The sequence below is a fragment of the Sus scrofa genome, chromosome 9, assembly GCF_000003025.6.
Source record: "Sus scrofa isolate TJ Tabasco breed Duroc chromosome 9, Sscrofa11.1, whole genome shotgun sequence".
Taxonomy (NCBI): Eukaryota; Metazoa; Chordata; class Mammalia; order Artiodactyla; family Suidae; genus Sus; species Sus scrofa.
The window spans coordinates 50,805,741-50,819,306 of record NC_010451.4 but is presented as its reverse complement, the minus strand read 5'-3'; the positions used below and the strand labels follow the sequence as shown (position 1 = coordinate 50,819,306).

The following is a 13,566-nucleotide window of genomic DNA, read 5'->3' as shown; positions in this document are numbered from 1 at the left end:
GGATTCTGTAGCTTAAAAAACTCCAAATGAGACAATGTTGAAAATTAACTGTATTTTAATTTTTAAAAACTCTCTATGAGAGTAGCATACAGAAACCAACAAACAGGAGGAACTTTTGTTGTTGTTGTTCCCAGTTCCATCGTAACTATTTATTTTTATTTATTTTTTGTCTTTTTAGAGCTACACCTGTGGCACATGGAAGTTCCCAGGCTAGGGGTCAAATCAGAGGCATGGCTGCTGGCCTGTAACACAGGCACGGCAATGCCAGATCTGAGCTGCATCTGGAATCTACACCACAGCTCATGGCAACACCGGATCCTTAACCCACTGATTAAGGCCAGGGATGGAACCTGCGTTCTCATGGATGCTAGTAGATTTGTTTCTACTGGGCCATGACAGGAACTCCCACATCCATTTAACGTAGTTTTATTCGATGCTGAGAAATCCTGTGAACCCACAATACTTCTAAAGCCTTCAGAAATAAGAAGAGAGGCACAGAGCACTTTCTTTTCTCATCATTTTACTTTCTATTCATTCTTCCTAATTTGAGTTTCAATTACCAACCACTAGTTTATCTCCTTAAGAGATTGTCCTCTCTCTACCTAGTTCTCCACAAATTGGTCTTCCTTCGCCAAACTGCTGTTAATGTGGGATCATTGTGTATAATAACTGCTAATCAAGGCCTTATGAACAGTGGAAGATAATGACAATACTCTCCTGAACACCATACAAATTCAGAAGGAAATGCACTTTCTAAATCTCACTGTTCATTCCCCTGAGGGACCTCTTATGTACTGACTGTGTCTCTTTGCATGGTGGGCTAGGACACGCTCATGGGAAATTTTTCCTCCCACACCCTCTTCTCTGAATTACAAGACCCTGAAAATACTTCATTTCACACTATTTTTTACAGAAAATCTGCCTTCAAAGAAAAGCTTGCTCATATCTACTATTCCTTAAAATAAATAAAGTAGACAGAAAGTATGCTAGAAAGAGTAGTAGACCTGAAATCAGGAGAATAAGCATTTATTCTACACTTTTTCATAAGGAACATGTGTGACTTTAAGTAAATCATTAACCTCTCCGACGTTCTGTGTTCTTTCCATATAATACATACGTGTTGAACACCAAATGTGCTACTTCTATGTAGAGATGAATATGAAATCTCTGAGGTACATATGAAAGGAGCTTGTAAATGCATCATATTCACAGCTTGCAAGTGGGGTGTATTTGAGGAGAGTCTTTATGGAATCGGCTATAACCGAGAAACACAGGCATCCAAAGGAGTCACATTCCTGGGAGTTCCCATCGTGGCTCAGTGGTAAACGAACCCGACTAGGAACCATGAGGTTGTGGGTTCGATCCCTGGCCTTGCTCAGTGGCTTAAGGATCCGGCGTTGCTGGGAGCTGTGGTGTAGGTTGCAGATGTAGCTCAGATCCTGCGTTGCTGTGGCTCTGGAATAGGGCGGTGGATACAGCTCTGAATGGACCCCTAGCCTGGGAACCTCCATATGCCGCAGGAGTGGCCCAACAAATGGGAAAAAGACAAAAAAAAAAAAACGAAAGGAGTCATATTGCTGACAACTGCAAGGAGAAGGAGAAGTGGAGAAACAGCTTATCTCATTCATGCTTCCGACGGTGCGAGCAGCATTTATGAAACCACCCAATGCACAACATATTACTTTATAATCATTCAAAATGATTTTAAAAAGCCAAACGTGTTACTTTACTAATGACGTAAAAAAGCAAAATGTGTTACTTTACTAATCATTAGCAGAACCATTTCTGCTTTTCCAAGTTGAAAAAGGGAAAATACATGATTATAATTTTAAAAATAAAACAAAGATGAGCTTACTTCTAAACACTTTTCTTAAATAAGAAACATGATGGAAAACACAGATTAAAAAGACCTACACTAAAAAATTGTAAAGAGCTTGAGAAAGGCTCAAACTTCTTTCACCAAGAGGAGAAAGAAATAAGGTAAGAAGACTGCCACTAAAAATATTATCAATAAACACATTGAATCTCCTACCCACTGACGACACCCACAGACACAGATTCTAGTCAAAACCGGAATCTTCTCCTCAGGGTTTTTTGCAGAGCAAATTTAACATCTTTGTTCCGAAAACTGTAGATTAAGGGATTCATCATGGGAACCACATTGGTATAAAAGACAGAAGAGATTTTCCCCTTATCCATAGACCCAGAAGATGATGGTCGGAGGTACATAATTGCCCCCGATCCAAAGAATAGAGAAACTGCAATTATGTGGGAACTGCAGGTGCTGAAGGCTTTGGACCTGCTCTCCATGGAGCTGATGTGAAGGATGTTGGACAGGATGAGGCCATAAGAGACAAAGATGGTGAGACTGGGCACACTGATGTTGGTGCCTCCCACAATGAAAACTATCATTTCATTGACATAGGTACTTGTGCAGGAGAGCTGGAGCAGAGGAAGGATGTCACAGAAGTAATGGTTGATGGTATTTGCATCACAGAAGGTCAGTCTCAGCATGCATCCAGTGTGAGCCATGGCACCAGAAAGTGCCATCAAGTAGCAAGCAAGCATAAGGCTGGAACACACTTTAGGGGACATGGTAATGTTATACAACAGGGGGTTACAGATGGCCACATAGCGATCATACGCCATTGCAGTCAGCACATACGCTTCAGAAATGACAAAAAAACAGAAAAAGAAGAGCTGAGTCATGCACCCCAGGTAAGAGATAATCTTCTTCTCTGATGAGAAATGTGTGAGCATTTTTGGTGTAAGTACTGAAGAATAGCAGAGATCTATGAAAGACAAGTTGAAGAGGAAAAAGTACATGGGGGTGTGCAGGTGTGAATTCAGCCCAATTACTGTGATCAAGCCAAAATTTCCCAGCACAGTGACCATATACATTGCTAGGAACAGCAAGAACAAAGGAAGTTGGAGAGCTGGATGGTCCGTTAAGCCCACCAGAATGAAGTCAGTCACAAATGAACCATTTCCAGGAGCCATTCTTCTCTAAGAGGATCTGGGGACACAGGAGGAAAGGGTTACATTAGAGGTCAACTCAGCTCTCCTCACAACAGCTCCCCCTACAAGAGGGCGTATAGACTGGGCATGGCTGAGACTAGCCCAGCCTGGACCCACAGCATCTGCCCCTATCATTATCATGACTGGGAATGCCAAGGACTTTCCCTTTTAAAGTCTTGATAAGCTCAACAAACAAAGAGCATCACAGACTTAGCCCACAGAGGGAAGGCAGTGCTGCAATATGCAAACACGGCTGCTAGGCAAAACTAAGGGGTAAGAGAGAGGGACAGACCAGGACAGAAAGTCCTTCTCTCATCTCACCAAAGCCCCTCTCCTCACCAGGAAAACTATAGGCAGAGACCCCAGCTGCCTGGGGCTGGCCTCTAATGCAGATTAGACCTGCTGGGGTGAGAACCAAGAACACTGTCTCTAACCAAAACCAAGGGACCAAAAGCTCTGAGAAGTTTACTTACTGACCCATGTGGGAGCCTGAGAGTCTGCCCACAGAGGGGGAACTTATTGACTGAGATACTGTACTTTCTGAGCCTCCTCATCTCAGAATACCCTCTGATCTCCCTGAAACACATTCTCCCAACAGTGGCACGTGAACATCAGGACTGCACAAAGTGGGAAAGAAACTGGCAGATCTCACATCCCTGGTCTTGCATCTCAAAACCAAAAGGATGGTAATATCAGCCGTATTCAATAACTCACCGTCCTTAAGTCAGCCACCTTCGAGCCGTCTTATCCTTGCTGTTTGCCCTGTGGTCCTGGAAAGTCAGTTCCACCTTCAGGGGCAGTGGCTCCTTTGATTCTAACAGGATGCAACCCAGGCTTCATTTCAGATATACCGTGGAATCCTTCTGAACTACACATATTAATGTCAGATTATGATTTTGAGTCTTCTCAAGCAGCAAGGAAAATAAATCGCATTGTTACGAGGTTTGCCACTTGATTAGACACAGAAGACTGAATGTGCATTTAAGGACCAAGCACAATTGAATAAATACAGGGTAGAAGCTTGCTCAGGCTCTCCCCCAGGCACTAGAGTCTACGTGTTTAAGAGAAGTAAGGGGATTATATTTACACCATGCACCATCTACTCTCTTTAGTTCCTTAGGGACTCAGTCTTGTAATCCATTCTACATGTCACTTCAGGGACTCTACATTCCCAAGGTAGAGGCAAAAATTAACTCTCATCTTCCTATCTTCTTTATCTCTTAAGGAAATCTAGTGCTTAGGTGTTTTCGCAGTGTCTTCCAATGTCCTAAACGGAAATTTTCCGGAGTCTGCCTATTGGCTTCTTAAATGCATAACGTGAAGATGTGCCAAGACTCCACTAACTCAGTTTTTGTCCCTCATCCGTTATGTCAGAAAAATAACAAAGGAGGTCCCGTCAGGGCACAGCAGGAACAAATCCAAGTAGGAACTATGCGGTTGAGGGTTCAATCCCTGGCCTCACTCAGTGGGTTAAGGATCCAGCGTTGCTGTGAGCTGTGGTGTAGGTCTCAGACATGGCTCGGATCTGGCTTTGCTGTGGTTGTGGTGTAGGCCGGCACCTGTAGCTCCGAATAGTCCCCTAGCCTGGCAACGTCCATATACCATGGAGGCGGCACCAAAAATACAAAAGAGGGAAAAAAAATTTTTTTAAATAGAAAAATAATTTACATTTTTGTCCCTTTTACAGTTATTACATGAAACACCTATTACAAATTTCTAGATAACAGTCCAGTTGCATCCCAAATGTCATATTTCCTTAAGTGAGGTCATCGGGTCCTTCTCATTACAGAAAAGAGGGGGGCTGTAGAGTTGGACTGCATGGCTTTGAATCCTAACCCATGCTCACTAACAGGAGCATGGTCCTTGAACTCTCCATGCCTCAGATTCATAATTTCTAAAAGAGTGATGAGAACAATAGCATCTCTTTCATTGGGTTGCCCTTATGAGTAAATGAAAAACAGTACACAAAACTGTTAGAACAGGACTTGGCACATGGTACACACTCAGCCAATGTCAGTTGTCAGCATGATTTATCTTCTCAAACTTCCAAGAGGTCTTCCGTCATAAAACTTATGACTCTCCTTAATTCCTAGGATCCCTTATAAACTGTTAAGTTCTATAAAGACAAACATCTCTTACTACATCCTTTGTGGTGCTGTGCATACTACACAGCACAGAGGAGGCACGCCATACGTGATTCTGTCAACTCGACTGTTCTCTGTTGAAACCTTCAAATAGTTTTCACATCTCTCATGTACTAAGCGTTAGTCTGCAGCCACACTGACCTCCATCCTTTGCCCTCAGGCACCATACAATCTCAGGTCCTTTTTTAGGTGTTAACTGAACTATACTGCAATATAAACATATGTAATTGACTCTGCATTTTTTTTTTTTTTTTTTTTTTTTTGCTTTTTAGGGTGACACCCGTGGCATATGGAGGTTCCCAGGCCAGGAGTTGAATCGCAGCCACAGCTGCTGTGGCTTATACCACAGCTATAGCAACAGAGGATGCAAGCCACGTCTGCCACCACTGCACAGCCCACAACCACACTGGATCCTCAACCCACTGAGCGAGGCCAGGGATCGAACCCGCAACCTCACGGGTCCCAGTCACTTTTGTTTCTCCTTTGCCACAACGGGAACTCCGACTCCGCAATTTTTAATTTTTTATTTCTTTAATTTTTTTGGCCCTGCCTACGGCATCTGGAAGTTTCTCGGCCCTCATTGCCTCTCCTTTCTAAAGGCAACAGTTTGCATCTACTAACCCCAAACTCAGTCCATCCCGTTCCCTCTTCATAAGGTACTCAAAGGTCAAAGCGCTATGATATACATACCATGTTATCCATCCGAAGCTAACATACTATTGTACATCACCTATATTCCAGTTGAAAAAATGCCTGAAGAAGGTCTTTTAGGAGAGACTTCATGGAGAAGTGAGAGAAAATACACTTATGTAATAGGGAATGAGACTTAGCTCCCCTTTCCCAGAGCATTAAGTTAAATACGTAAGGTTGTACATCGACTACAAATATACATGTTGCGCTTGTTCATTGACTTTCCTCCACCCACAGGCACTGCTGGAAATTCTTCACTGAATACGGTAAAAGGATTCTCTCTGCCTTGGACTGGTCTGGAATATGTTGAACCTATTTCTCAATTGTGCTGATTTCCACCGTGGGAGCTGACCTGACTAGGAGGGCTGATTCCATACATTTGGATTGTTATTTTCAATCTTGGCTTATGGATTAGTTTGATGTTTAGTTTAAGTAAATGTCATCATTGTTTTCTAACCTTAATTGATTGCGAAACTCAGCAAAAATACACCTGTGAATGCTTAGAAAACCCACACGTCGGAGTTCCCATTGTCGCTCAGTGGTTACGGAATCCGACTGGGAACCATGAGGTTGTGGGTTTGATCCCTGGCGTCGATCAGTGGGTTAAGGATCCGGCATTGCCGTGAGCTGTGGTGCAGTCACAGATGTGGTTCAGATTCCATGTTGCTGAAGCTCTGCTGTAGGCCGGCGGCTGCAGCTCATATTCGACCCCTAGCTAGGAACCTCCATATGCCGAGGGTGCAGCCCTAAAAAGACCAAAAAACAAAAAAAGCGAAAACACATGATTCCAATATGTATTATCAAATGGACAGTTTATAGTCACAGGTACAGAGATAAATAGATAACTACAAGCACACCAGAACCCTGTCTATATCCCACTTAATGGCAGGTTCCTCCAGTATTCCATTCTCCATCCTGACTCTACTTCGATACCTCTCTGGCTTTTCCTTCTTGGCTTTATCACCAAAGTAGGGCCTCAACATCATGTGATCAGCACAGAGAGGATGTGCAAAGGGCACACCACAGCCCTGGAATTATGTCCATCACGTCTAGAACTCAGTCACCTGCTACGTCTCACTGCGAGAATGTCTGTCTGGGAAATGTATGTTATGCAAGAAGAGGGGAACAGCGAGCATGTAATACCAGTGCTTGTCAATATCCTGACCTGAAGGTTCAAAAAGGTCTTGAAAGGAAGAACTTACTGCTGACTCTGCACTGAGCAAGCACCTGTGAGTACAATGCCTGTTGGAGACCACCCTAATATTCTAAATTAAGCATACCTATCAATGAAATGCGAAGGATACGCTACAGATATTTTTCTTAATTTCTAATGTTTGCACCTATTTTTGTATCCAGAAGCATTTCATGCACTAAAACCACTGTTCCATGTTTCACTGGTACATTCAGTATAAGGTTTTTAAAACCTGCTATTGAGAATCGGAATACCCAAGTCCTGGTCTCAGCTGTACCACTTTCACTGTATTTTAGAAAAACTTTCAAAAAAATCCATCAACATCTTGATGTAGCTTCTTATTGTGGAATGGGTAAACAATTCATTGCCTTAATCTCCTCAATTCTCTGAGGAGGAAACCAACATAGCCTGAGGAACACATAGCCTGGCAGAGCGATAGGACTGGGAAAAGCAACACCACCTCTAAGAGCCATCAGAACACCCTGTGCGTTCTACATTAATTCTAACGTGGGTCTATTACATTTAGTCACCAGAGAGACTTAAAGGCCCAGGGATTCCACTGCCTCCCACTCACCCAGGAGAGGGGGAATCGTGCCTCAGAATGGAACGCTGACCAACACTGAGTGAATCTTTATGTGTAAAGGTCATATTTTGGACAACAATCCCATATAAAGCAACTGCTTCATCTGGTGCCAGGCTAATATCAGTGAAAGTCCCTGTTCTTGAAAGAAAAATCAGCTGTATCACACTTGGAAAATATTGTCTGTCCTCAATTGGATTCAATTCATCATAATCAAATTCAGGAAATTTGAGTACGTAAGACTGATGGAAAGTGTCCATGGTAGCAGCAACTCACTACCCTAATGAAAAACTACCTGTATGACTTTCTCTCAGTTCAGACATACAGCCCATTGCACACATCATCAAATATGAGCACAAAATGGGAGTGTTGTTTGCTGCTCTAGTTGTTACCTAATCAATGGATGACCACTTCAACAACCATTCCTCTTGCTGGATTCAACAAGTATTTCCCGCTTAGCCTTGGCCTCAGGCACTGGAGCCAGGACCAAGGACCTGAATGTGCTGAAAGATTAAAGTGGGTTGTGTGCCATGGAGCTGATGATAGGCAGTGACCCCATAAAATACAAGACTTGAAGACTCTCCTGTGTGTGTTTGTGTCTGTGTGTGTATGTGTCGGGGAAACAATATAAGTGGAATATACAGTGGTTGCAGTAAAGTGGGGGGTCAGGAATGAAGGGATATAGAAATCAGAACTCTGTTACTTCCAGTTTTCCTCAGGTCTTAACCACAGGGCACTCTCTTCCTGTTCCAAAAGAATGAAATCTAATTTAAAGATGAGATTTGTCTGAGATCGAAAGGGTTTCATTTGTATCTTGAATCGTGTTAATTAAAAGATGAATGGTCAATGTAACCCACTCTTTTGAGCCACCTTAGTACTATAAACTATATAACAGATTGAACACACTCGATGCCACTACAAAGCTTCCCAAAGTGTTTGCCCGTTGAGTACACTTGTCTTTCAATATGGAAACAACGTGATCAGAAGAGACAGTGACTAAAAGAAGAACAAAATGAAAAAAGCTGACAAAGACCACTCATTTCGTTTCTTTTTTGTCTTTTTGTTCTCAATGCCGCCCCGAGTATGGGATGCCCAGCTAGGTTAATCAGAGCTGTAGCTGCCTGCCTATCCACAGTCACGGCAAATGGATTTAAACTGGGAAGGCCAGGGTCAAACCTGCAACCTATGGTTCCTAGTCAGATTCGTTAACCACGTGCCACACGAGAACCTAATTATTTCATATAAGTGAACTCGTTAGGTGAAAATCAAGCATATTAATATTGGCTCAGGGGATGGAGTGTGTCTAAACTAAGCCGGAATTCCCATCGGCGCAGCAGAAACAAATCCGACGAGGAACCTTCAGTCTGCAGGTTCAATACCTGGCCTCGCTTAGTGGGTTAAGGATCTGGCATTGCAGTGAGCTGTGGTGCAGGTCGCAGATGCGCCTGGATCTGGCATTGCTGTGGCTCCTGTTTAGGTGGGCAGCAACAGCTCCAATTAGACCCACCTGGGAACCTCCATATGCCGGAAGTGGGGCCCTAAAAAACACAAAAACACGAATAAATAAAATGGTTAAGTCAAGCATTTAGCAATGAGCATCTAAAAACAAACAGAGGGCCAACAATCTGGCTAGGATAAATTTCACAAACCCTAAAGAGCGAACAGAGATTAAAAAAGTAAACTATGGAGTTCCCGTCGTGGCGCAGTGGTTAACGAATCTGACTAGGAACCATGAGGTTGCGGGTTCGGTCCCTGGCCTTGCTCAGCGGGTTAAAGGATCCAGCGTTGCCATGAGCTGTGGTGCAGCTTGCAGACTCGGCTTGGATCCCGATTTGTTGTGGCTGTGGTGTAGGCAGGCAGCTGCAGCTCTGACTGACCCGTAGCCTAGGAACCTCCATATGCTTCAGGAGCGGCCCAAGAAATGGCAAAAAAGACAAAAAATAAATAAATAAAAAAGTAAACTATGGGATGTTATGGTAGTGATATTACAACATGTTAAATTGTTTCTTCACATCATGGTAAGGATTTTCAAGTGGGTGGGGTCATCTTCTCCAAAGAAAAATAACCCAACATACTTTTCTAAAAAAGACATTGTAAAAATGAACTCATTCACCACATATGCTTTCAAATTAACATTGCTCTCTCAAGTGCAAGTTGAGCATTTGGTAGTTTAAAAACTCCATTTGTGACATACTATAAGTAACTATATTTTAATTCTTTAAATATCTCAATGAGAGTAGCATACAGAAACCAACAAAACAGGAGAAAATTTTGTTTATTTCCAGATCCACTGGTTTTGTCCATTTAACTCTAACAACAGGATAACGTCAGTTTTATTCTATCCTTGAGAAATCCTGTGACATGCATAAGATTTTCTAAAGCCTCCAGAAAGAAGAAGAGGGGCACAGAAGCGACTATTTCTTCTCATCTCTTTACTTTGTATTCATTCTTTTTAATTGAGTTTCAATTACCAACCACTAGTTAATTTCCTTAAGAGGTTTTCCAGTCTCTACCTAGTTGCCCACAAATTGGTCTTCATTCCCCAAACTGCTGTTAATGTGGCATCATTGCGTATAATAAGGGTTAATCAAGGCCTTATGAACAGTGGAAGATAATGACAATACTCTCCTGAACACCATACAAATTCAGAAGGAAATGCACCTTTTTTTTTTTTGTCTTTGTCTTTGTTGTTGTTGTTGTTGTTGTTGCTATTTCTTGGGCCGCTCCCGCGGCATGTGGAGGTTCCCAGGCTAGGGGTTGAATCGGAGCTGTAGCCACCGGCCTACGCCAGAGCCACAGCAACACGGGATCCAAGCCGCGTCTGCAACCTACACCATAGCTCACGGCAACGCCGGATCGTTAACCCACTGAGCAAGGGCAGGGACCGAACCCGCAACCTCATGGTTCCTAGTCGGATTCGTTAACCACTGCGCCACAACGGGAACTCCAGGAAATGCACTTTCTAAATCTCACTGTTCATTCCCCTGAGGGACCTCTTATGTACTGACTGTGTCTCTTTGCATGGTGGGCTAGGACACGCTCATGGGAAATTTTTCCTCCACACCCTCTTCTCTGAATTACAAGACCTTGAAAACATTTCATTTCACACTATTTTTTTACATAAAGTCTGCTTTCAAAGAAAACTTTGCTCATACCTTCTAGTTCTTAAAAGAAAACTTAAATGAAGTAGACAGAAAGTATACTAGAAAGAGTAGTAGACCTGAAATCAGGAGAATGAGCATCTACTCTAGACTTTTACATAAAGCTGTGTGACTTTGAGTAAATCATTAACCTCTCCGACTTTCCAGTGTTCTTGCCATATAATAAACATGTATTGAAACCAAATGTTCTACTTCAAATGTAGAGATGAATATGAAACATCTGAGGTGCATATGAAAGGAGCTTGTAAATGCATCATATTCACAGCTTGCAAGTGGGGTGTGTTTGATGATAGTCTCTATGGAACCTGCTACAACTGAGAGACACAGGCATTGAAAGGAGTCATATTCCTGACAAGTGCAGGGAGAGGAGAAGTGGAGAGACAGCTTAACTCATTCTGCTTCCATCGGCGCGACGGCATTAGGAACCCCCAAACACAAGATATTACTTTATATCATTCAAATCAATGATTTAAAAGTAAACATTTACTTTACTAATCATACAGAACATTGTCTTTCAAGTGAAAAAAGGAAATACATAATGATAATTTAAAATAACAGAAAGCTAATTCTTAGGTGTTCTACATTTTTTTTTTTTGTCTTATGCCTTTCTAGGACGTCTGCAGATATGGGGTCCAGGGGGTGAATCGACCTGTAGCCGGGCTATGCAAGCCACAGCACAGCAACAGGTCCAAGCCGGGTCTACACCTCCCACAGCCACTGCAACCGGATCTTAACCCAGGAGCAAGCACAGGGATGGAACCCGCAACCTCATGGTACTAGTCAGATTCGTTAACCACTGCGCCACAACGGGAACTCCTTAAGGTGTTTCTAAATAAGAAACATGATGGAAATAGAGATTAATAAAGAGACCAACTCTAAAAATTGTAAACAGCTAGAGAAAGGCTCAAACTTCCTTCACCAAGGGAAGAAAGAAATAAGGTAAGAAGACTGCACTAAAATATTATCAATAAACACATTGAATCTCCTACCCACTGACAACACCCACAGACACAGACTCTAATCAAAACCGGAATCTTCTCCTCAGGGTTTTTTGCAGAGCAAATTTAACATCTTTGTTCCGCAAACTGTAGATTAAGGGATTCATCATGGGAACCACATTGGTATAAAAGACAGAAGAGATTTTCCCCTTATCCATAGACCCAGAAGATGATGGTTGGAGATACATAATTGTCCCCGATCCAAAGAACAGAGAAATTGCAATTATGTGGGAACTGCAGGTGCTGAAGGCTTTGGACCTGCTCTCCATGGAGCTGATGCGAAGGATGTTGGACAGGATGAGCCATAAGAGACAAAGATGGTGAGACTGGGCACAATGATGTTGATGCATGACGCAATGAAGAGTACAATTTCATTGATGTAGGTACTTGTGCAAGAGAGCTGGAGCAGAGGGAGGATGTCACAGAAGTAGTGGTTGATGTATTTGCGTCACAGAAGGTCAGTCTCAGCATGCATCCAGTGTGAGCCATGGAAACAGAAAATGCCATCAAGTAGCAAGCAAGCATAAGGCTGGAACACACTTTAGGGGACATGGCAATGTTATACAACAGGGGGTTACAGATGGCCACATAGCGATCATACGCCATTGCAGTCAGCACATAGCATTCAGAAAGAATTAAAAAACAGAAAAAGAAGAGCTGAGTCATGCACCCCAGGTAAGAGATAATCTTCTTCTCTGATAAGAAATGTGTGAGCATTTCTGGTGTAAACACTGAAGAATAGCAGAGATCTATGAAGGACAAGTTGAGGAGGAAAAAGTACATGGGGGTGTGCAGGTGTGAATTCAGCCCAATTACTGTGATCAAGCCAAAATTTCCCAGCACAGTGACCGTATACATTGCTAGGAACAGCAAGAACAAAGGAAGTTGGAGAGCTGGATGGTCCGTTAAGCCCACCAGAATGAAGTCAGTCACAAATGAACCATTTCCAGGAGCCATTCTTCTCTAAGAGGATCTGGGGACACAGGAGGAAAGGGTTACATTAGAGATCAACTCAGCTCTCCTCACTACAGCTCCCCTACAAGAGGGTGTATAGACTGGGCATGGCTGAGACTAGCCCAGCCTGGACCCACAGCATCTGCCTCTATCAGTATCAAGACTGGGAATGGCATGGAGTTTCCCTTACTCAAGTCTTGATAAGCTCAAGAAAACAAAGAGCATCACAGACTTAGCCCACAGAGGGAAGGCAGTGCTGCAATATGCAAACATGGCTGCTGGGCAAAACTAAGGGGTAAGAGAGAGGGACAGGCCAGGACAGAACCTGTTCTCCACTCCCTTAAGCCTCTCCTCACCGGGAAAACTGTAGGCAGAGACTCCAGCTGCCTGGGGCTGCCTCTAATGCAGATTAGACCTGCTGGGGTGAGAACCAAGAACAGTGCCTCTAAACAAACTATGGCACCAAAGCTCAGAGAAATTTATTACTGCCCCATGTGGAGCCTGAGAGTCTGCCCACAGAGGGGGAACTTACTGACTGAGATACTGTACTTTCTGAGCCTCCTCATCTCGCAACACCCTCCGATCTCCCCAGTACACATTCTCCCGACAGTGGCACTTGACCCTAGGGACTGCACAAAGTGGGAAGAAACGGCAGATCTCACATCCCTGGTCTTCCATCTCAAAATCAGAAGGATGGTAATATCAGCCGTATTCAGAAACTCACTGTCCTTAAGTCAGCAACCTTCGAGCCGTCTTATCCTTGGTGTTTGCCCTGTGGTCCTGGAAAGGAAGTTCCAGCTTCAGAGGCAGTGGTTCCTTTGATGCTAAG

At 43.2% G+C, this 13,566-nt stretch overlaps 1 protein-coding gene and 1 pseudogene across 1 annotated transcript; both read right to left on the bottom strand.

Annotated features, from left to right (window-relative positions):
• On the bottom strand, positions 2,065-3,001 carry LOC106504905 (olfactory receptor 8B3-like). Its single transcript, XM_013979513.2, has one exon. It carries the CDS (start codon positions 2,998-3,000, stop codon positions 2,065-2,067), a length of 936 nt encoding a protein of 311 aa, XP_013834967.1. The 5' UTR covers position 3,001.
• On the bottom strand, positions 11,807-12,740 carry LOC100511524 (annotated as a pseudogene).